Below are 23,369 nucleotides of genomic sequence, written 5' to 3'. Positions count from 1 at the left end.
TTGCATAAGCACATAAGCTTGGTGATTGTTGCATTTGAAAGGTTGTGAATAAAGCCATGACAAAAAGTGTGCGTGGACAGTCCACTCTTTGAGTTAAAAAAATATGCATATTAAAACAACATGCAAATGCCAGACTACAGCATATAGAACGGCTTTTCTTGGTAATTTCAAACAACTTTTGTCTCCCGTGTTGTGTGCACAGGCATTTATATTTCAATATGAAAGAAGCTGTGTTGATACAAATAAGGTCGTTGTGAACCATGTGATTGAAAGGGATTTTAAACACATGATCAATAAATTCTTAATCATGTAATCAAACACAACTCAATGGTGGCATGAGCCTTGATCAGTGACAGTCAGTTCTATCTGTCATGCTTTAATCTATCTGGATGGCTGTCTTAGATTAACCTACACATTAAGGCATATAAAAAGCAACCGCAGAGGAACACAGAGGATATGATACAAATATAACAAACAAAAGAGATCATGACCTGCGCTTCAGCTTGTAGACGAAGTCATTCACAGCAGCTTGAGGATCCGGCATTGCAGCTACCATGCATTCTCTGAGAGAGGGAGCGATGAAGAAGCCAACGCAAGCTTTCTCCCTTCCAAGAATCAATGCTAGAGTTTAGAGTCATTCAAAATCTAGGGTTTACAGTCATAATCATCCAAAAGCTAGGTGCAATCAGGGTATACCCATCCAAAAGCTAAATAGGGTTCAGGTAAAAATCTAGGGTTTTCACAGTCAAGCAAAAGCGAGGGTTTTTACAGTCAGGGTTTACAGATATGCAGAAGCTAGGGTTCAGAGTCCTGGAGAAGCACAAACAAGCAGGCTAAAAATGGCTTGCCTGTGGTGTGACACTGCGAGCTACAGATGAACAGAAAATGAAAGTTGAAACTATGAAAAAATCTGCGCACACGGTACTATAACCACGAGTAACCCACGTCAGGTGTGAGATTCTCTTGCCACGTGTGGCTTTTTCCTTTACACTGGCAGGTTTCACACTATCCGGCGTCCGCCCAAATGAACTCGCCCGCCACCTTTGAGGAGAATAAAGCCAATCATTTCCGTATTTGAGTTGCAAATACCAATGATCACTCCAGTAAAAAGGGTCCAATATATTATATTACTTACATACATACATTAAAAAGGGTCCAATATTATATTATATTACTTACATACATACATTAAAAAGGGTCCAATATATTATATCACTTATCACTAGAAATCATACAAGTGCCGTGACTATGTGACTTACAACTAAAATGTACAAATTTCATCCATTAAAATTAAAGGCACCATCGAATTTCAACCTAGATTTCTAAATTTCACCCGAAAAAATTACACTACAAATCAAGTTATGGGAGCACTGCATACGTCCACAAATTGAAAACATGTTAATTGGATTATGCAAGTCATTATAGAAACCCATGCCTCTCACATGGTGTTTCAAAGAGGCTTAAGTGCATTTCAACACATTTGATCTTTCCTTACCTTTGATGCAAAGGAAGAAGGCAATTAGAACTCAGCAAACAAATCATTTATAAGACGTACAAAAATGGAGGTTTAAGTGTGCTACCTCTTGCATATTACAGCATGCCACCATGCTATCATAAAGTCATATGTGTATAGACACGCATTCCACCTTTAACCAACGGTGGTTCTGTTGGTGGGAAGAAGAAAGGAGGAGGGGAAGCGAATGATGATAAAGACTATAAAGACTGATTGAAGCACCTTACAATACAATAACTCAAAAAGATATAATATTATGGTGGATAAAGTAAAGAATCTCCTTAAAGTGCTCTTGGAATTCATCTTTCCTAGTCATGGAGCACTTATTAATGCCTAAGCTCCTCGTCTTTCTATAATATATATGAGGTGTATTGCTTTTTCTATTTAGAGTACATGCCAAGGATTGGAACTGAAGACTTGCACTTTAGTAGCTTGAGTCAATAGTACTCCAGCTAGAGCCTACTAGCTTGAGTCAATAGTACTCCAGCTAGAGCCTACTAGCAATATGAGGTATATTCTAACACCGCATTCAAAGTTGATACTTGCTTTGAAATGAATATCTTTATGCAAGTCAATTTTGCAAGCATCTTCAAAATGGTGCACCTAATTGTGTGTATATCCAAATCCCCATCTTCCTTTCCAATCAAGTGACGTGTTGTTAACAAAAACTTATCATGGGGTTCTTCTCAATGTTAATCAAGTCCTTGAATGTTGAGTTGTTATATAACTTCTAATTTGTGTGAAAAAGTCAACAAAATTTTTAATTGACAAGATATGGCAATTTAAGTGGACACACTAAAGGATGTTTGTTGTTGACAAGTGTTTAAAAGTTCATTCTTTTTTCTTTCAAGAAACTATTGCATATGTGTCTAGATGAATTAAAAAAGATGAGCATTTAAATATGGGTGGTGTAGTGTGGCCATACCCTCTTTTTTTTTTTTTTAAAGTTACTATGATTTTAAAACACTTCATTTCCTTAACAAACCCAATTTGTCTAAGATTGAACTTTATTATATTAATAAGTAAAGACATTGTTAAAAGCCACACTTTTTAAGAGACTTAGCTTCTCCTCATCTCCCTCTTTTTAAGAGACTTAGCTTCTCCTCTCCCACTTTGAAGGGGAACCTTGTAACTTGAAGGATTGAGTGCATTGATCCCTTCCCCCCAATTGGCACATCAAAAACCTCTCTCTCTCTCTCTCTCTCTCTCTCTCTCTCTCTCACACACACACACACACACATTTGTTTATTTACCTTCTCCTTCTCCTTCTCCTCCATTATTTGTATTCATGTCTAACATATCACAATTTATTTTCTTCTTTGTTTCAAGGATGTGAATGTGAATGTGTAGGAATTTTCAAGATTATTTTTCCTAGATTTTCCCTTTTGTTTTGTAAAAATTCTACCTTCCATAGTTATTTTCCAAGCTTTTCCCTTTTGTTTTGTTTTGTATAAATTCTACCTTCCTTCCATAGGTATGATTTTTGAAGGAAAAGGATGCATTGGGATACATAATCATATTTGATAAAGAAGCTTTATTGATAAAAAAACTTTGAAAATTTTCCAAATGAAAGATCCATTGTAGTCCATCGATAGCAATAGCAACATGTGGAGATTTCATTTTAAAAATATTTATAAACCTTTCAAGCCAAACAAAAACAAGTTCACACAGCATTCACGATAAAGCCATCCTTACAAAAAAATAAAAATCCCTTCAAAAAAGTACTACAGTTGGAGAGAGTGATAAAAGTGCTCTCTCTCTCTCTCTCTCTCTCTCTCTCTCTCTCTCTCTCTCTCTCTCTCTCTCTCTCTCTCTCTCTCTCTCTCTCTCTCTCTAGAACACAGACTTAGTTTACATTTAGAGGAGAGCCAGTTGAGTATGTCAGATCCTATGTGTACCTGGGGGTGACCTTGAAAGGGCCGCGGTTTTCTATGAGGGAGGCAGTAGAGGCTAGACGTGCACGAGGATTTGCAGCTTTGGGGGCACTTGAGAGACAGTGCGTAGACATATAGTTTTAGGAGCCATGCACAAAACTATGGCTATTTGACACTCTGGTTACATTGACACTTCTCTATGGAGCAGAGATATGGGGACCTAGTCTTTTCCTAAGAGGAGGGAGCCATTGGCAGGACAGGATGGAGAGACTATTATGATGGATGGTAGCATATGGAGAGGCCATTAGTGATGATGATTGCACGCATGATTCAAAGCAAGTCATCTGTACCACATGAGATCATCAGGGTAGAGATGGGGGCTGCTCGAGTGGTTATTGAGGCTTTGTTCCGTGCAGTTACTTTTCTCTAGAGAGCTCCCTTAGCAGAAATACCCTCACCTAGCACTCACTTCCTCCAAACAGCTTGCAGACGAGCTGTGTTGGTATGCCCAGATGCGCACATGGCTGGCCTTGCATGGCATGAGTATTGATGCACTCCCGCCTTTTACTTATAGCCTGGACTGCCTGTTCTTAGATCTCAGCCGTTCAGAGCTGAATTGGGTGATCAGGATGATGGACATTGTGAGACTAGATACAGAGAGGACATGGGTCAGGCCCCCGTAGTCGTTGGGCACGAAAATGGCACACTACCATAGTCATTTTCTACACCTATCTTCAGACGGGTTTATTATACGCCATGCTTACATGGACACACACCTCTCACATGGTATTCGGAGTGCTATTGGATAGATTCGCACCTCTTCACACCAGCTGAGGATAGAGACAGGTTGATATGAGGATATATCACTAGAGGACCGAATATGCCAACTTTGCCATCAGGAGGTGGAGTCGGAGGAACACTATATATGTCGTTGTACTGTCTACTATGAGATCCGAGGGAGGTATCATTGCCTGTTCCGTGAAGGCTTTGGACCTTTGCGTCAGATCATGGACTTTGAGGACCAAAGATGCTTAGGGCTCTTCATACTTGAGCTTAGACGCCACAGACAAAGCCTATTGAGGGACAGGAGGGCAGTGGGACTAGAGCCGCCTAGACAGAGAGCCCTCACAAATTTTTTCAGAGCCAGCACTGTAACCCCACCAGCCTCTACTCCCCCATCTACAGAGCCAGCACTGTAACCCCACCAGCCTCTACTCCCCCATCTACAGGCCTACCTGGCAGAACACCCTCTAGAGGAGTCACCCTGGACAGAGCCATTGCCATTTGTAGAGCGAGACGCCTAGACAGAGAGCCCTCACAAATTTTTTCAGAGCCAGCACTGTAACCCCACCAGCCTCTACTCCCCCATCTACAGGCCTACCTGGCAGAACACCCTCCAGAGGAGTCACCCTGGACAAAGCCATTGCCATTTGTAGAGCGAGACGCCCACGACCACGAGGATCGTGTCCACGACTCCCTCACCATCGACAGATTCGAGTCGTCATTGCTCGCCACCAGAGGAGTTTATCGCGACGATTCAACGGTTCAGCTTTCAGCTCTTAGCTCTCTTAGGATGTTACTATTTTCATTCTTTCTTTCAGATTTGTTATGATGAGACATCATCATCATCAGTTGTACCTTGTTTTGGTCTCATGGGCCATTTCGGCCTTTAGGAGACGTTAATATCTCTCTCTCTCTCTCTCTCTCTCTCTCTCTCTCTCTCTCTCTCTCTCTCAAAACCTCATCCTCCCTCTTGGGAAGACCCCAATGGTCAGAGTTCGGGAGGAAGGTTAGTCACCAAACATTTAAGGGTAGTTACACATGCCACAAATCTAAGGGATGGTCAAGCTTAACTCCTCCCCAAGAAATCGCTACAAAGACTAGCAGCATGCCAACAATGCTTTCGCTTAGCATAGAAACCTCTTTCAAAGAGACTAGTTAGAGACTAATGATAACCAATAGTTCCAACAAATTCCTGCAATAGTTACGACCAAGATTTCCAATGATGGCCTACAATGTTGACGTACCGATAGCACTTGCAAGTTTACATGATGACCTACAGCATAACAACAATGCCTTTCGATTGTAATTATCGAGTGGGTTCACATGCCATAAAAGAAACCAAGAGGCTATAATGGTAGGGTGAGTTCATATGCCATAAGAGAAGATGCCCAAGAAGCTTGCATTTATGGATGCTTGGCAACACTAACATGGAAAGCCTCCCATCACATGAGTGCCATGGAAGCCTCTCACCACTTGCTCAAATGGAACATTTATGTTGCTAAAAGGGCGAGTCTGTGAACTCAAATGCCTCAAAAATCTAAGAACAATTTGAGCTCGGCACTTAAGACACAACATGACACAACATACATAAGGAACTATTACCAAGGTGAAGGAAGATTTATATGAGACAATTAGCAGAATTAGAACAATGGTCATAGTTGAGATTAAGGAAAGCAAAGAAAGGGAGTCAATGGCCCAAGTAAGAGGATTATTAGATTGATGGTATCATGAGAAGAAATTTACAACTTGGGATATAATAGTATCAAGGCAATCACACCACAAAGGTGACATAAATGTCTTGATGAATGTAGTAGATAAATTATGGGAAAATCAAAAGGAGTAAGTGACAAAAGAAAATAGGAAATACTACCCTTTCAAATTTGCTCTCGAACTAACAGTTAGGGAAACTAGCGGTTGATTATCACATCCCATTAGAAAGCTTAAAAAAGGTTGGGCTTAATAACACGAGATTATGTTAAGGGTCGAGTCGGAACCCCAAAACTAATCTTTCAAACCACAAAGCTACTCTATATTTTGGTTGTCAAAAAGTTAATTTTTATTTAGAGTTGTAAGTCATAACCTCTATTGGGGACGCCCATTATTTTGACAGAGATATTTTATGTGTGGGATGTGCCTTATATTTATATCATTTTCTAAGACTAATGTGTTTAATTAGCTATGTACACTGGTATGATATAGTTAGGATTAATATGCTTAATTGGCTTTGTGCACTGACTAATTATTTTGGATGTAGACGACATGTGAACATCTATTATGATTACATATTTTACCATTAATATTTTAAACCTTTGTACCAATTAGTATTTATATTTATTTAGAGTTGTTAGTCATAACCTCTATTGGGGACGCCCATTATTTTGACAGAGATATTTTATGTGTGGGATGCGCCTTATATTTATATCATTTTCTAAGATTAATGTGTTTAATTAGCTATGTACACTGGTATGATATAGTTAGGATTAATATGCTTAATTGGCTTTGTGCACTGACTAATTATTTTGGATGTAGACGATGAGTGGCGGATTATTTTGTTAGTCATAGATGGAACATTTGTTGAACCACAATGAGATATTTGGAAGACATGTGAACATCTATTATGATTACATATTTTACCATTAATATTTTAAACCTTTGTACATACCAATTAGTATTTATATTTTTGGTAGGCCGCCCAAGACTTAACAATTGTAGCTTGGTATATTTTTGGAAGAGCTTGTATGCTCAAAAACTCAAAAAGCTCTTTAGCTTTATTTTTAGAGTTGTGCTTTTTGAAAAGCAAGCTTTTAATACATATAAATATGGATGAGTGGTACAACGGGCCACACTCATCCAAAGGAGATTCAACCCAATCTTGTATCAATGATGATCTCTCTTACTTTTAAGCTCTCTTGTTTATTTTATTTTGTTTATGTAAGGTTTATGCTTTTAATTTGTTCCAAGTCTATGGTTCGCTCTAATTTTTGTTTGAGAAATAGAATTCTTCTCTAAGTGTCATAAAGGTCCTAACAATGGTATTAGAGCTTTGGGGACCACTCAAAGAGAAGAATTTTTAAAGAAAATTCAAAAGCAAATTTATTGCCGGATAAAAGCTTGCTCTTAGAGTGGAGATCAATATGTTTCAACCTCATTCTCTATTCACGACAATCTCTTTGGCTTACAATTGGACAACAAACCACCTTAGGATTCTCAAGCTAACAAATTTAAAAAGTTTGTTTTCTTTTCATAAGTTTGACAGGCACACCAATGATATTAAAACTGTTGTTTTCAACAATAATCATGGTGCTAAACAATAACAACAACAAACAGGGCAAAGACGCAAAGAAGAAACAAGATTCTGAACCTAGAAATGTGACCTACCAACTGTCGACAAAAAAGACATATCAATCCCAATTGCCGAGAGAACAAAGAGGCAATCAACTCCACGAGTCAACATGATTGATGGTGACGTCAATGTAGAGGATGACGGTCTCTCTCGAGCAAGAGAGTAATTCCGAACATGAAGGTACAAGGTGCGTCTAGTGAAGGTTAGGTGCAAGATGGGTGTGAAGGTGTGGGTTCTATCTTATGATTTGTCTCTATCACTTCAATCAATGAAAAGTTAACATAATTCCAAAACCTCACCAAAGGAAGTTCTTTATACATTGCAATATACAATACCATAACCAATGGAAGTTCTTTATATTTATACATTGCAATATACAAAATCATAACCCAACGGAAGTTCTTTATATTTATACAGTCCAAGATACAATACCATAACCAAAGGATTAAATTCAATGATTATGCCCATGAAACCCCACAATGACACCATGAAATACATCATGAGATCATGTCAAAGAAAGGCATTGATGCCAAGTGTGAAAGTTGTGTCAATCAAGTCCAAGATGAGCACATATAGCCATGGAAGCTGAAAATAATGCGCAACAAATACTAATTCTTCATTATGGTCCAAGATTATATAGCAGACGATAGACACACAAGGTATAGTCATAGCCACCCCATGTCTCCATGCTTATAAAAATGCATTACGAATTACGTCCCTCTACAGTTCATGTCATCAATGTGTGTTTACCTCCTTACCTTACAGCCACACTCTTAGCACTTGTAGCAATCTTCTAAGGTCCCTCATAGGAGTGCATGCGTACCAAATAGAGCCATCCTTGTATCTTTGCCTAGCATATTATACTCTTCTTCTCTATATCATTGTCTTCTATTGTGCTTAAGCTTAGGTCCTCCAATTTGTAAGTGCTCTAGGTTTACTCCACCATTGTAGGTTAGCTTACACAATAAGTATGCATGTGATAGACATACGGGTGAAAAGGAATAAACAATGTGGAAAAACCCATTGTATGTGTGGTTCACAACATAGAACCAAAGAAAGGGAGTGTTTCTTACGAGAAGAAAGGAAAATGAGAATCCCACAAAAGTACGTAAACATTCACATCAGCAAGGCATCACAAAGGTCTTATAGACCCAACAAAAGAATTATGGGAAAATCAAAAGGATTAAGTGACAAAAAAATACATAAATGGGGATTAATGCCCTTTCAAATTTGAGTAGTGCGATTCTATTATAAGATGCGTAAAGGTGTCATAGAGGATGTCGCGCAGGTTTAGAGCAATTATCAAGAGCTGGTGACAATGAAATGGAAGTGGTAGCAGCTACAACGGGTTATCACCAGTAATGAGAGTTGGCAAATGTGGCATAGAACCAGCACTCCAGCAGCTGCAAGGAGAGTTATGGTAGCAAGGATAGGAGATGGGGGCTGCAAGGAGAGTTATGCTAGCACAGATAGGAGATGGGGGCTGATCTGTAGTACCGTAGCCCGCCTGTAATCGCACCAGATGTCGTGCACACCCTGTGGCGGCATCAGAGAAGTATCAGGGGAGCCAAGCACATGCAAGCATACCTCAGGAGGCAAAGGAATAATGTAGAGGTACTCTAGACACTCGAGCACATTAATTATCAGCCACCTGATTAACAATGCCCAAGGTAGCATGCATGATTACGAAAATGTAATTGGGATATTAAAACCAAGTTAATAAAAGGACCCCTTGAAAAAACTACTATTTTATTGCCATGCCACTTCCTCTTCATTACCTTTCTTTGCTTAAGCAGCCTCAAAAAAACACATCTTTAAACAAATTTAATGAAACCATAACTTACTACAAAGCAGTAACCCTCACATTCACATTTCAGTTCGGCAATGTTCCTTCCCTATAGCATGTTTTTAGCCCTCACATCCATATTTTACAAAGCAGTAACCCTCACATTCACATTTCAATTTGGCAATGTTCCCTATAGCATGTTTTTAGCCCTCACATCCACATTTTAGTTGGTGATTATTCCCCCTCATACATTTTTTATCTTGGAATTTGTATGGTATAACGCTATTAAGCAATGTCTAGCATGATCTTTTTCACAGCCCCTTATTTTAAAATAACTTGCAATTTCTTCGACATAAAACACTACAGGTCTCACATCTTTAAAACAAAACACAAAAAGATGCAAAATCAGGTCTCAAATCTTCACCAAATCAATACACAAAAAGAAACGCATTTTGCATCTTTTTGCCTCTCATTTTGAACTCCATATGCCTCTTTAACAAAAATATATTCTCTCAAGAAATGTTACACTCTAGCTCAATGTTCAAGTACGCACCGCCAATTAAAGTTCTACAAGTAAGAGAACATCCATGCAAATAAATCAGCTCAGCAGGTAGCAGCTATACATGGCCTTCATTTCACTATTTCTATGGTTGCAAAGCACAATGTGCACTTTTCATTCGGAGAGGTGCTGGGTTTTTGGTACACAATCCTTCAAATTGCCCTCGGCACATGTCCAGCAGATACCACTCCTTTGAACTGCTAAATTCAAGGGTCACAACTTGGGCTCCTCCAAATGTGCTTCCATGCTTGTGATCTGACCTTGTGGGCAATAAATGTTTAAATGGATAAAAGAATGAATGTTAGTACGTCCACATGCCCAGCTAGAAAATGGCGCTCCATACAGCATCTTCTCCTTCACCACAGCGCTGATGCACCTCTCTCATTCTGTCTACGGATTTGCATATGCCACTGCATGTCCAATCGAAAGAAGCCACACATGCATTTCCTGCTTGGGCCTTCCATTCACAGTCTACAAATCCCATTGAACATATTTTTAACCAGCCAATAACCTTAACCAACTCTGGTTTACTGAAAAACAAACTGGCATAAGGACAGACTCACCTGGAGGTGTCCCACAGCAAAAGCTTCGATCATCGATTTGTTCCACATCCAAGCCAATAAACCACGCACCCAAGGATACATCTTCATTCGCATACTTATGCAATATTGGCCTATCAGAATCCAGATGCAAACATAATTTAAGAATGGTGCAACATAGCAAAAAGAACTTAGATTTAAGTTCCAAAATACATACTGGTTAATGGATATGTAAGTAGCTAGATCCTTCGAAACCACATATAACTGCCCTGTAGCATGTCTAAAATACTTGTTTCCCTCTTCTCCAAACTTCCAATACTCTGGCTCATGGTATTTAACCCCTCTGCAGAGATGAAAAGAGTAAAGAACTTTTGGTTACAAAGATACCAAGAGCTTGCAGCATGAGAAGGTGTCCTACATGAACAGTGCACCACCGGTAAAATTCATATGCATGCACGTATGTATGTGTGAATGCATGCATCTATTTACATGCAAGCTGGAATTTCTAAAAACTCACTTTTGAGAGAGAACTGGCCCAGACTTCATACACCCTATGTACACGCGAGGCTTTGATTGATGCCTTGCCAATGTTGTTCCGAGCATCCCTTAAAGAAGGCGTTAAAAAAGAACATCAAGATTTCTTCGATTTTGCAGGTGATTTAGTAAAAGATGCAAAAAAAACACGGGGAAGGAAAAGCCATATCTCACCTAGATTTACATGCACATCATCATCAACTTTCACATAAAAATCGGCATCCCACTTAGCCACAGCGGTGGAAAAAAACACCTTTGTTTTGGCTGACAATTCATGATAGCCTTCAATGTGATCCTATCAACAGCATAAACTCGGTCAGGAGGTTATATGAACTGCAAGTACAAAACATTAGACATCCAAGTATAAGCTGCACTGTGGGTTTTAAAAGGGTCCAGCCTCTCACGGCTAAATGCCAAGATAAAGTTCGAAACCCAATACTTATGCCAAGATACAGTTCAAAGAAAATGCATCAGATGGTCTTAGTCGTATACTCACCAATCTCAAGAAATCCGAATGTTGTGCATCTTCTGCATCGATGGCTCGATCTAAAATGCCCCCAGGAGTTGCACTGTTATTCAATAACGTACATCGAAGCTCACTTAATATCTATACCTTATAAGCCATACATTGTGAAGCCACTGAAGGCCTGTCTATTCCCCTACAGACATTACTACCTCACAAAGAATGCATGAAAGATACGTCTCAGAGAAGCTTACCTATGGCCAATGACAAAACGAACAATTATCCCTTTCTCCTGCTCCAGTTGCTTCAACTTATCTCCTAAACAATTGAGTTCTCAGAAATCAATAAGCAGCATATGTGTTTGTAATCCTGGCTCTCATAATAATTGCTAATAAAGTTGATCAAGAAGTGTATACCTTGTGGCATCCATGTTTCCCGAACTGAATCCCTTCTCTTTCGACTGCTAAAAGCAGTGTTGATTCCCACCACAACAAAGGCTTTTCGTCTTTCTTCAGGATACTCCCCAACAGGCTTCATGAGAGCAGGAGAGCCAGCTTGGGAAGCCCTAGCTGCAGCTAACTCCATCTCCAACATTGAGACAGTTTTGTCAAGAGTCCTGATCAAATGCTCACACCAATAAATAAATCAATAAGTTTCAGAAAAACAAAACTTCAATGCCTTCACAATGTGCAAAAACTTTTACAATACACGTTATTAACTTGCAAACTTGCCAAGCGTAAAAACAGGCCATGCAAAGTACCAGGCTCAGACACATCCAATCCCAATATAGAAAGGTTGGAAAGATACAACAGTCTGATCAAAGGAATAAAAGCTCACTTTGGACTGCCACGATGCCAAAATCAGAAGCAAATACTGAGCCAGGGGCAAGGGATCCCTTGATTGAAGAGGTCTTGATTAAAACCTTGGAGAACCTAGATGCAGTCTTGCATTTTTTAAACACTTGCTCTATTGGGATGCTTGTATTGTAGCCTCCCATGTATGCCCAGGTATGTTCGATGTAGGTTGGGGTGCCCATAGCTTCCAAGCATGTCAACCTCTAGGAAAGTAGTTTCAATAAATGTGTAAGGACTAGAGAGTAGAAGCTCTGGATGTGGATTCGAAGGATATATCAAATTCTTGATAAGGTTCATTAGGCGTGTGAAGGTATATTGCTTGTTGCAGTTCTCTCACCTCTGCAAAAAGTGGCAACTAGCTTATCGTACTTGGCACAAGTGATGTTCTTGGATACATATAATCATCAAAAGATTCTCAATAAAGAGTAATGACTTCCAATTGCCTTTTCTACATGCCTTGCCCTTCATTACTCCTGAAGATCCAAGATAATCTCTCTCAAGAAGTGGAGTTTGAAGACAAAGATCCAAAGCCTCGGTAAGCCATTCACCAAGTGGTACAAACAGCTTCTGGATGCAGGATAACCTCCAAACAACGAGGATGCACATCAAGAGGTTGCCCGTTTGGAAGGATAAAGGAGCAAAACAGGGCTCAAAAGTACCTTGTGAGTTACACTCTCATGTCAGAGATACTCTCAAGAATCAAGAATCCATCACCATTGCACAAAGGCAAGCAAAACAAAATCGGATGACAGCCACGCACACACATTGAAAACATTCACTAAAGATCAATCAAATGGCCTCAATTGTGTAATCTGTTCCAAATTTTTATACTTGCCTATAACTTGATTTATATCACAAGGCTTTGCATGTCAGAACCGCAAGAGATACATCAAATGTTACGAAAGTTAATGTTGACTTTGACACTACTCCATATTCTTCCTCTTCACCACAATTAAGGCATGTTTAATTTGCAGGTGAAATCCATAAGCCTAATTCTTGTCTGTGAAAAAGCCTTCTTATGAATGCATTGTTATAATACGATCCTATGTTGGAGCCATCGCATCTAGACTCGGTACAACTAGCCTTAACCCTGAACCTAACCTAAATGCCCCATCCTTGAGGATGGAGCACGCCAAACATCACAAACGCAAATACAAGCAAGTGAATAATGAAGAAAGAAATGATGCTTCTAAAAGGTGACTCCATGTTAAAGTGTGACAAATCACTTACTTAATAGCTTCGTGTGTCCTTGATACTTCATTCAAAAGATCCTTCCCTTGCATAGATGCTTCTCTCTGGTTAACAAAACAGAAATGAAATTTTTTATATTTTAAGTGCTGTGTCAAGACTCAAAATAGGCCTTTCTTTCTCTTAATATGCAGTTTTTTGTTCTGTTTTATTACATGCCATTGTGCAAGATGGACATACTTTTGAATATCACGCTCGTCACCCTCCCCTCTGCCCCTCCTCCCCCTCTCAAAACCTTACATCAATATTCCAACATACATGTTTTGGATCACAGTTGTCTGCAACAATTCGAAGTTCTTCTTCATGTGCAGCATTCCTTTCATTATCCCCAGGTTCTTCTTGAGGTTCTGAAGTTATCCAAAGCCTGCAGAAAAATACATCAAAGTTACCCCATTTGCAAAACCTACACAGAAGTAGATAGAATGTTTACATTGGGCTAATCATGAAGGACAGATAACAAAGCAGAAAAATAATACTCTGAACAAACTTTCAGCTTGAGAGTCCAAATATAACAGCCATGTCCCCTAAAAAGCTTACATTAAACTTAAGGATAATTTTGGGCCACTAATAATGAAAATTCAAGGCTAATAAGGCTAGCAGCTGTTTGTTGTCAACTGGTGTTTGTTATCAGTGATCAACAGTCCCACCGAGTTCATCTAAAGTATGATTCATACCTAAGCACACAGGTCACAGAGGGAAAGCAAAATATCCACAAGGGACAAGCTCATGTCTGGCCTGCATAAAGCCTAAATACACAAGTATTGAGCTTTATTAAAGACCCACCACTAAGGCCACAGGGAGAGAAAAATATCCACAAGGGACAAGCTCATGTCTGGCCTACATAAAGCCTAAATACACAAGTATTGAGCTTTATTAAAGACCCACCATGAATTCCATTGAACTTATTTTTTCTGCAATCACTAGGATACAAATGCGAAGTATAATTTGTCTTAAGCCCTAGTTTTCTCCATCCATTGGTCAAAGGCAATCAACATAGTCTAGACTTATGCCATCAACTCGGATTGGAACGAACAGCCAGTAGTGCCCAGGTATGAGCATTTAGAAGAACAGTACCAGAGGACATCTTGACCAAGGTCAAGGAAGTCGAAGACGAGACAGTTTTCGAAACCTCAAGAAGGAAGTTAAAACTCGAAATTGCGAAATGGAAATGAAGGGAGTCTACAATGCTTCAAATCTGAGTGGAGGGAGGGAACGTGATAGGAAGAGGAGGCAAGCTAGCTCGATACATGAAAGAAAGTGAAGGAGGCAATGCTGATTATTGAGTACCAGCCGTGACGAGCATCGACCAGAAAGGCAAATCAGGAAAGAATATTCAAAAAGCCTGAAGGGCACTGGATTCTGGATAGCAAAGCAGCTCACTCCAGCACAGATTAAGCAAAAGGGAGCAAAACTTGCCAATGTTGGAAGCTTCAGGAATTTCCTATCCCCAGACCAGCAGAACCTATCTTGATCATGCTTTGAGGCCTTTTCGTCCAGTTCTTGTATTTGATCCCATGTCATATTTGGCCCCCACAGACCTCTCTCTCTCTCTCTCTCTCTCTCTCTCTCTCTCTCTCTCACACACACACACACACACACACACACACACACACACACACGTTGCAAAACCAGACAGCTTGCTGCATCTGAGTGCCCAAATGTGATTTGCACTGCATGTCGGATACCTGAGACCCAATAGGGGCGGCCCATGAGAGACCCATTAATACACGAGTCCCACAGGCATAAATAAAAGGACCCTTTTCAACCTCATTGGGTCTCCACACGTTCCCTCATCTCCCACAGACTCCAGTAATTCTAGGATTTCCTTTTCTTCTTTATATTTTGAAAATGCCTGATGCAACGGTACTACTAGTCATCATGCATTATTTTTTGGTCCCATGAGCCAATTTGCCTCACCCTTTCCAAAACCAACACCCCCCCTCCCCCCTTTCCCTGACGGTAGTTGAATTCTCTCTCTCTCTCTCTCTCTCTCTCTCTCTCTCTCTCTCTCACACACACACACACACACACACAGCCAGATGTTTTTTCCTAGGAGTAGCTGAACTTCAAACATATAAAAGACACCGTAATTCAAAAGTTTGTGCAAACCTGTTAGTGAACAGCATGCCTGTGATGAAGCAGGCAACGCATGCAACCACGAAAACCTTGGGAGATATTCCAGCTCCTCCTCTTGGCCGCATTGGATCTGTTTGGATTTCACACAAGTGCTGTAATTTCTCACTAATCAGAAGCTCACTTGCAGAATTCAAGCCGGCTGCTTTGATCACAAAATGGACACTTGCGTTTTAGAGAAACCCTAATCAGAAGATAAAGAAAGGAAAGCGAAGAAAAGCAGGCTGGGCAGGGCAAAGATCACAGATCGACGGGCTGAGATTGCCCTTCCTGCAGATCGATTGCCCTGTTGAGCTACCCTGATTCTGAATGGTGGGGAGCTATGGTTTCAGAAACCCTAAAATTCTACGTAGGAAGAGGGATCTGTTAACCCTTTTGAGGGTGACGAACTCGGGAACGCTTGGCGATCTTCGGGACCGTTTCTGCGTACTCCGAGATTAGGGTTTGTGTGAGGTCCCTTTTGTTCTGCAAATTGATGCGTGGATGTGTACGACCGGCGAGGCCGCGTTGCGCTGTAGGAAAGCGAAGATAAAAGCCGTCAGGCACCACGCGCGGTTGAAGAGTCGCCGGGACCTTCGGCTGGCCGCCCTCGCTCTCCTCTCTCTAGTTCTACCGACGTTAATACCTCTCCCTCTCTCTCTCTAAGCATCTGTCTCCCCTCTTTCAAAATGGGACCCTTGAACCCTTCCAACGGAAAACCGCCTGACCACATCCACGTGTACTTCCACGCTGGCATCCAACATGGCCCATGTCACCATGTGCTTTAGCATCTCAGCAAGGGTGTTCACACATCATTATAATTTATCACCATTCTTGATTTGTTTTGCACTTCTTTATGTATCTTGACCATCAAATTTTTCATTAAGAGATGGGGGGCAATAGTTAGCTAGTTAAGGTGGCACCCTCCTCCTCCCACTTTTCCCCCTCACCCCAGAAAGGGGTGAGAGTGTGTGTTCCTCCTTCGCAAATATACAAATCAAATTATACATGTATTATCGAATTATAAAAATAAAAAAATAGTTATATTATCAAATTATACGTGTGTTGTGCAATCATAGAATAAGTCTCATTTTAACAAATAGCAACGATGAGACTAGCTACACCGTAAATAAGCCCCAAATAGGAGATATATAGTGTTCAAATACAAATTTCATTGCTTTCTTGATATACATATCTAAGGCTCGGCTCACAACATCTATCACCCAAGGCAAAAGTCGAACCTAGAGTGCAAACACGCAAAGCTTGAGGTTCTATGCCCGATTCAAAACTCAAAATGGTATTGTCTTGTGCAATCGTTGTAGTGTAGTGCATTGGTAGTGTGTTGACGAGGGGGTTAAAATCATGACAAATGCATTATTTTATCACTCATCCGCCTATGGGCAAGGTATTAGAAAAAGTGCTTGTGAGCTTTTTTTCTTTATCTAAAAGTTTTTTTTTTTTTGAGGGAGGAGGGTACTAGAAGTCCTTAAAATGTGTGGAGATAGGCCTTTCCTTTGTGAACTTAACAAGTGAACAAACATCTTCTTCCACCAATCAACGCAGTCGCCAATTCAATCGATCCGTAACATAAGCATCCCCTTGTAGATTTGTAGATATCTCTTTAAATGTCATGAACCCATTTGGAGACAATCCATTAGCACACTTAATGATCCACATCATGCACTCTCCATGTGCAACCAAGGTCCTTTCAAGAATAAATATAACAAGACTAATCAAGCCATCCATGGCCAATAATACAATAGTATGACCTTCAAATAAAATGCTGACACATTAGGCCAAATTCTACAATTGACTTTGCCCACAAGGTTGAGTGGGACCTTAGGAACCAATAACCACAAATACATGCAATCTCTTTTTTATGAGAGAGAGAGAGAGAGAGAGAGAGAGAGAGAGAGAGAGAGAGAGTACCACATATAAATTCCCAAAGGGAACATCTCAACAAATACATGCAATCTTAGAAGCCAACTACAAAGAGCCACGTGGGCTTTTGAGTAGTGAGCATCATTGCTAGTCACATGACTTGTACTATGTTGAGAAAAAGCAAAGAGAACTTGGAACCTATGCCTTTTATGTGCACTCTATCTTTCAAAAGCTATATCAAGGTTGAGAAAAAGAGGAGAGAACTTGGAACCCATGCCTTTTACTGTGCACTCTATCTTTCAAAAGCTACGTCAAGGTTATTTGAGAGTAATGTTCACATGACTTGTATGTTGAGAGAAAGCTACAGCAAGGTTATTTGAGAGTAACGTTCACATGACTTGTATCTTGAGAAAAAGAGGAGAGAATTTGGAACCCATGCCCTCTCTCTCAAATCTACATGAAGGTTATTTGAGAGTTATGTTCATTGTAACTAATATTCACCCATTTTGCATCTCACTTTACACATGTGTGTAGTCAAAGACAACGGTTTGAGTGCTATGATGAGATAGATGCCTATATAATAAACATTTTGTACTATGTTACATGCTCTCTCTCTCTCTCTCTCTCTCTCTCTCAGTGTTTTTCCTTCATGTCTCATATGCACATTGTGGAGAAACATACATATGTGATTATATTGTCCAAATGTGATCAAACCTACAAACAAACATGATGATGCGAGTTCTATGAGGAAGCAGCCCATTTTCCTATAAAGATTTTATATATCTCTCTCTCTCTCTCTCTCTCTCTCTCTCTCTCTCTCTCCCAAGTTTGTCTTCATGTCATCTTCATTTTTCTACTTCGATTCTATTTACCATCCTGATTCCCTTTTAATTTTATCTCTTTATGCCATGTTCCCCACATCTGTGTTACTTTTTTGAAGTTAAATACTTTTTTATATCTTCTCAAATAAAAAATGCAATAAGAAAACAAAAAAATAATGATTGGCTAGCATTTTTCAAAAAGAAAAAATGCACACATCTTGTAGCTACATCTACATTTTTTCATCTACAAACTTTATCTAGACTTAATAATGAGAGTGATGATCATTCCAAATAAAGAATATTTTTTGTGCTTTACAATCTTTCACATGTCATTTCAAACAAACCTTTATAGAACTAAGAGCCTAGATGTAAGACATCTAGAAATTTGAATTTAAATTATACTTTATATCAAACCAACACTATTGTAACCTTCTTTGAAAAAAAAAGGAGTTGGGGGGGTGGGGGGGATTACAAAACGCATGCCAAATAAGCCATTTCCCCTCTACACCCAAGTCTATGTACATTATACCACCCTTTATTAGGTTTAAGTATGGCCCTTAGCATTTGTAAACTTGGTGATAAGACTATTGGACCCAAATAAGAGAGCAAGTTGTCTTTGTTGGAAGAATATCTTTTGTCTAAGATAAAATATGAGCAGTACTTTTATAATGATAATTTGTGTGGATTAGGTGGTTGGGTTAAAACATTTTCAAAGAAAGAATACCCAAAGGACATCAATAAAATATAACATGCATATTGAAATTAGATAGTAGGATCAAAAGTTACGGGCGGTTACTTTCTATAAAAGCACTCAAGCCACCTTATTTAGAAAAATAAGCATGAATAGAAGTGTGCAATTTTTTTATGTAACATCAAAATCAAATAAATTCTTGTACATTGATAAATAGAGCTTGAAAAGATATCTGTAGATTTTGAAATGGATAAGTGGCGAATATTTTATGACTTTTTAACTAGGAGGATGCGAAACTGTCAAAAAACTACACTTCCCTCTTTCTCCATAGTTTTGGGACAATTTCTACTTCAAGGGGTCACTCCATCAATTACCTAGAGTGATATTGAGAGCTTCTAGTTTGAGGGATATACCACTAAAATGTTAACGAAAATAAATGCCTTGATGATAAAATTATATATTTTTAGAGGTGTTCTAGCAAGAAAAATGAAAGAGAATGAGGTGAAGAAATAAAAACCAAGATAAAAGAATGGGGTGAAGAAAAATGAAGAGAATGGGCCAAAGAAATAAAAAGCAAGATAGATCCATAGTTAGATAATTATTAGCCATAATGTGGTGTTTTTGGAGGAACAACCTCATCAGGTGGAGAAGAAAGGTCCGTCCACACTGTCCTTCAACGAAGAAGTAGCCCACATCAGACACAACCACCAGTGAGCAGTTCTTCTAGCTCCATAATGGGTGGATTCATCAGATAAAGAAGAAGAGAAGCATGTAGCATTATAAGAGCCAGTATCTGAGAGAATAGAGGAGGAGAAGAGGGTCTTTTGCTCACATTATCAATAAGGCTTTAATGGCTGAGATAATAAAAGTTCAGGAGCCAGCCAGTTTGGAGGAAGCATTAGCTTAGAGGGGGACCCATGCAATTAGAGAATGACTGAATTATGAGAATCCACACGTAGGATCTTATGGACCTTCTTGATTCTTCTTTTCCTTCACTTCACACAATTAACGGTCTTGTTGGTTCTAGAAGAAACCTATATTTTCCCATCCTCTATGTACTTAGCAACAATGAGGCTACAAACCATGGCAATGTAAACCGTGAATTTCCCTTCCTTTGGTCCACTTCACACAATTGACAGACTTATTGGTCCTATAAGCCAATAAAGGCTTGATGCAAGTTGTCCCAAGTTTATGTTAATGTTGGAAAATCACTAGTTGTGTGAGCAACTACAATAATTATAGTGTTGTTGACAAGACTTAATTGAGCAAGTTTGAAGGTGGTTCATTGGGCCTACCATTTTCTCCCTCTTACCTAGAAGAGCTATGACTACCTCCATGAAGCTACTTCTAAATGTCACTAGAAGAGCTATGACTACCTCTAAGAAGCTACTTACATTTACTCCCACTAATTCACTCTTGCACCTCCCATCTACCTAGACTAATTGATGGCTAGTTCTTTGTTCCCATGGGATGTAATATCTTGGCTGTAAGAGAGGAAAAGTTCTTGCTGCTTGTGATCCCTATGACCACTTAGTATGGCTATGTGTACTATGGAAATTGTGTGAGAAGTGTGTGAGAAGTATAACTATCCCATAACTCTAGTGAACCGAAGTGGTTGTCTCATAGCTTGTAAACCATTGGCAGCATATCACCCATAATCTCACTAACCATGCTAATGGCATAAGTGTGGAGCTGTCATCCTAGCAATATCCACACTACTTGGGCTCGATATCTCAACACTCTCCCTTGAGCTCAACTCCATACCCTGCCCAAGTAAGCTCATGAACCTATAGAGATTCTCTATATATGAATATGTTAGATTCCTTATCCTCTATGCTCACATATACCAAATCCACATCACCTATTAGAAATTTATCCCTCACAAAATGATATAACACCTTAATGTGCTTCATCCTAGTATGACACTAGGTTACTAGTAATTCTCATGTTGTCATAATAAATGGAAACTTCCTTATCCATGGGCTTACCTATATCTATAAGTAGCTTTTGCAATTAATGTTACCATAATAGTGCCCCTATACTCAGCTTGGTACTCAATAAAGTAACCATTGATTGTTTCTTGCAACTCTAGCTAATAATAACACTCCCAAAAGGAAATATGAAGCTGCTAGTAGATCTCATGTATGAGACACACCATCCTAATATGCATTTCTATACCCATCTACATGTACTTGTACTCCAACCTCATAGAAAAGTCCATAGTGTCCTATGAGCTTTACTGGTGATAGTCATGTAAATCAAACTCCCTACAATGTGCACATAGTAGGGCCCTCTATAAGATCACCTGTATTATCTATAGCCAATTATGTGTTCTACTCTTTGATAACATAGGATTGTCTTACAACCTATCATCCCATAGTTGGACAACATGTCCTAAGCATACTGCCTTTGCAAAAGCTAAATCCCATCACAAGATCTAATCACCTCTATACCTAGGAAGTATTATAGCTCACCTAAATATTTCATTTTAAAGGAGAATCTTCACCTGATGAATGCCAACTTCACTGTCCCTTGTGATAATCAAGTCATTAACCTAGACGACTGCTAGCACAATGCTCCTACCAAATTTTTTTAAATAAAGTGAAAATTTATTGTAAATATTTAGAATCCAATAATGACTCTCTTATCTTGTATGACCATGCTCTAGGTGTTTGCGTCAAGCCACAAAGCTTTATGCAACTTATAAATAGAATCTAGGTGTGTATGGTCCTCATATCTTGGTGGTTGTACTATCATTTAGACCTCCTCCTATAAATCACCATATAAAAATGCACCATCATGTAGACCTCATATCTTGGTGGCTACACCATCATGTAGACATCCTCCTATAAATAACCATGTAAAAATGCATTCTTTACATCCATTTGATGTAAAGACCATCCCTTGGTTGCATTCTTTACATCCATTTGATGTAAAGACCATCCCTTGGCTACAACCATAGCAATAATGACTGCTCTCACAGTTGACATCCTAGTAACTAGGTTGGAAGTCTCCTCATAGTCAATACTAGAGGTTTATGCATATCCATTGGCTACAAATCTTACCTTGTACATGTTCACAAATCCTATGAATTTTGCTATACTTTTATAGACCCACTTGCATCCAATTGCCTTCTTCTCCTTAGGCAAAGTCACCAAATCTCATGTCACAATTGCATCTAATGTAGCCATCTTTTCATCCATATCACAATTGCATCTAGTAAAGCCATCTTTTCATCCATGGCATGTCCAAGTTCCCCCTTAAAATATGTGAGCTCTATATCTTATATTAGTTTGACCATATCTTGTATTCCTCCAAACATGTGGGCTTTATATCTTGTATTGCTTTTACCATATATGCATGATGGGATGCATACCGATCATATCTTAACCTGTTCGTTGTTGGCCCTTATAGACCTATGTACATCTAGATCATGGCTAAGTATTTTCAGCACTGTTTTTGGCTCTCTTTGTACACTTTGGTGTAAGGGTGGTTATACAATATGGGTCACTTGATCGAGTAACATGGTGGATATCCACGTATATTTTATCAAGATAGGAGGTGGACATCCACATAACTCGAATGAGTTACGTGATGGACATCCACGTTAGTACCACATAACTCGATCGAGTTATGTGGTGCACATACACAATGGAACTCGATCAATATACGAGTTGCCTACGTGGATACCCAATATGTAACTCGATTGAGTTACTTACATAGCCCATGGCATTTATGTGTAAGGATGCACTGATGACATTGCAAAGAAAAAATCTAAAATTTTTCCCAAATTGTTTTCGAAAAAAACCAAATTAAAAAAAATTAACTTCTTTTACATGACTTGATCGAGTTATGTTACTCTATCGAGCTATGCAAAAAATAATTTTTAATTAAAGAAAAATAAAAAAAATTAATTATAACTTTTTTTACATAGCTAGGCTAGCACCATTATATTGTAGTTTCATAATTTCTTTTATGTATTATTCTCTTATATTTGTACATCATCCCATTTTAGTTCCATATCTAGAAGTGTATCATTTCTCCCTCTTGTACACATGCACACAAACATTCACACACATACATGCACATGTACCTCTATAATGCACACACATTTACACATACACACACACTCACATGCACCTACATAATACATGCAAGCATTCACATTCACAAACTTATCCAAACATGTCTTTTTCTTTCACTAATGTTTTGTCTTTTTTGGTCTTTATTTATTTGGTGGCATTTTGGTCTACACATTGCAACCAAATGTGCTTTAATGGTGACTAAACTTTGCAAGAGTGAGGGTGGGGTCCACATATACACATATACACACTTGCAAAGTTTGGTTACCATCGAGCACATTTGGTT

At 39.1% G+C, this 23,369-nt stretch overlaps 2 protein-coding genes across 2 annotated transcripts in view; both read right to left on the bottom strand.

Moving 5' to 3' along the window:
- LOC147621542 (uncharacterized) overlaps nt 1–900 on the bottom strand; it is a 76,458-nt gene extending 75,558 nt beyond the window's left edge. The window contains exon 1 of the mRNA XM_086824307.1: nt 492–900. Within this exon, the coding sequence (XP_086680433.1) occupies nt 492–556 (65 nt within the window). The 5' untranslated portion in view covers nt 557–900. The remainder of the gene's footprint in view (nt 1–491) is intronic.
- Nucleotides 901–9,785: 8,885 nt separating this feature from the next.
- LOC147621541 (putative beta-1,3-galactosyltransferase 2) lies at nt 9,786–16,250 on the bottom strand. Its single transcript, XM_086824306.1, has 11 exons — nt 15,606–16,250; nt 13,755–13,860; nt 13,479–13,543; nt 11,811–12,010; nt 11,649–11,712; nt 11,428–11,500; nt 11,106–11,226; nt 10,915–11,002; nt 10,615–10,740; nt 10,422–10,531; nt 9,786–10,329 (listed from the first exon to the last, which is right to left on the bottom strand). Exons 1-11 carry the CDS (start codon nt 15,695–15,697, stop codon nt 10,181–10,183), a joined length of 1,194 nt encoding a protein of 397 aa, XP_086680432.1. The 5' UTR covers nt 15,698–16,250; the 3' UTR covers nt 9,786–10,180.
- Between the last annotated feature and the right edge of the window lie 7,119 nt (nt 16,251–23,369).

Source organism: Cibotium barometz, chromosome 30 (assembly GCF_041138505.1).
Source record: "Cibotium barometz isolate CiBa-2024 chromosome 30, ASM4113850v1, whole genome shotgun sequence".
Classification (NCBI taxonomy): domain Eukaryota; kingdom Viridiplantae; phylum Streptophyta; class Polypodiopsida; order Cyatheales; family Cibotiaceae; genus Cibotium; species Cibotium barometz.
The sequence above is the reverse complement of the archived record's forward strand: the minus strand, read 5'-3'. Positions and strand labels throughout refer to the sequence as shown.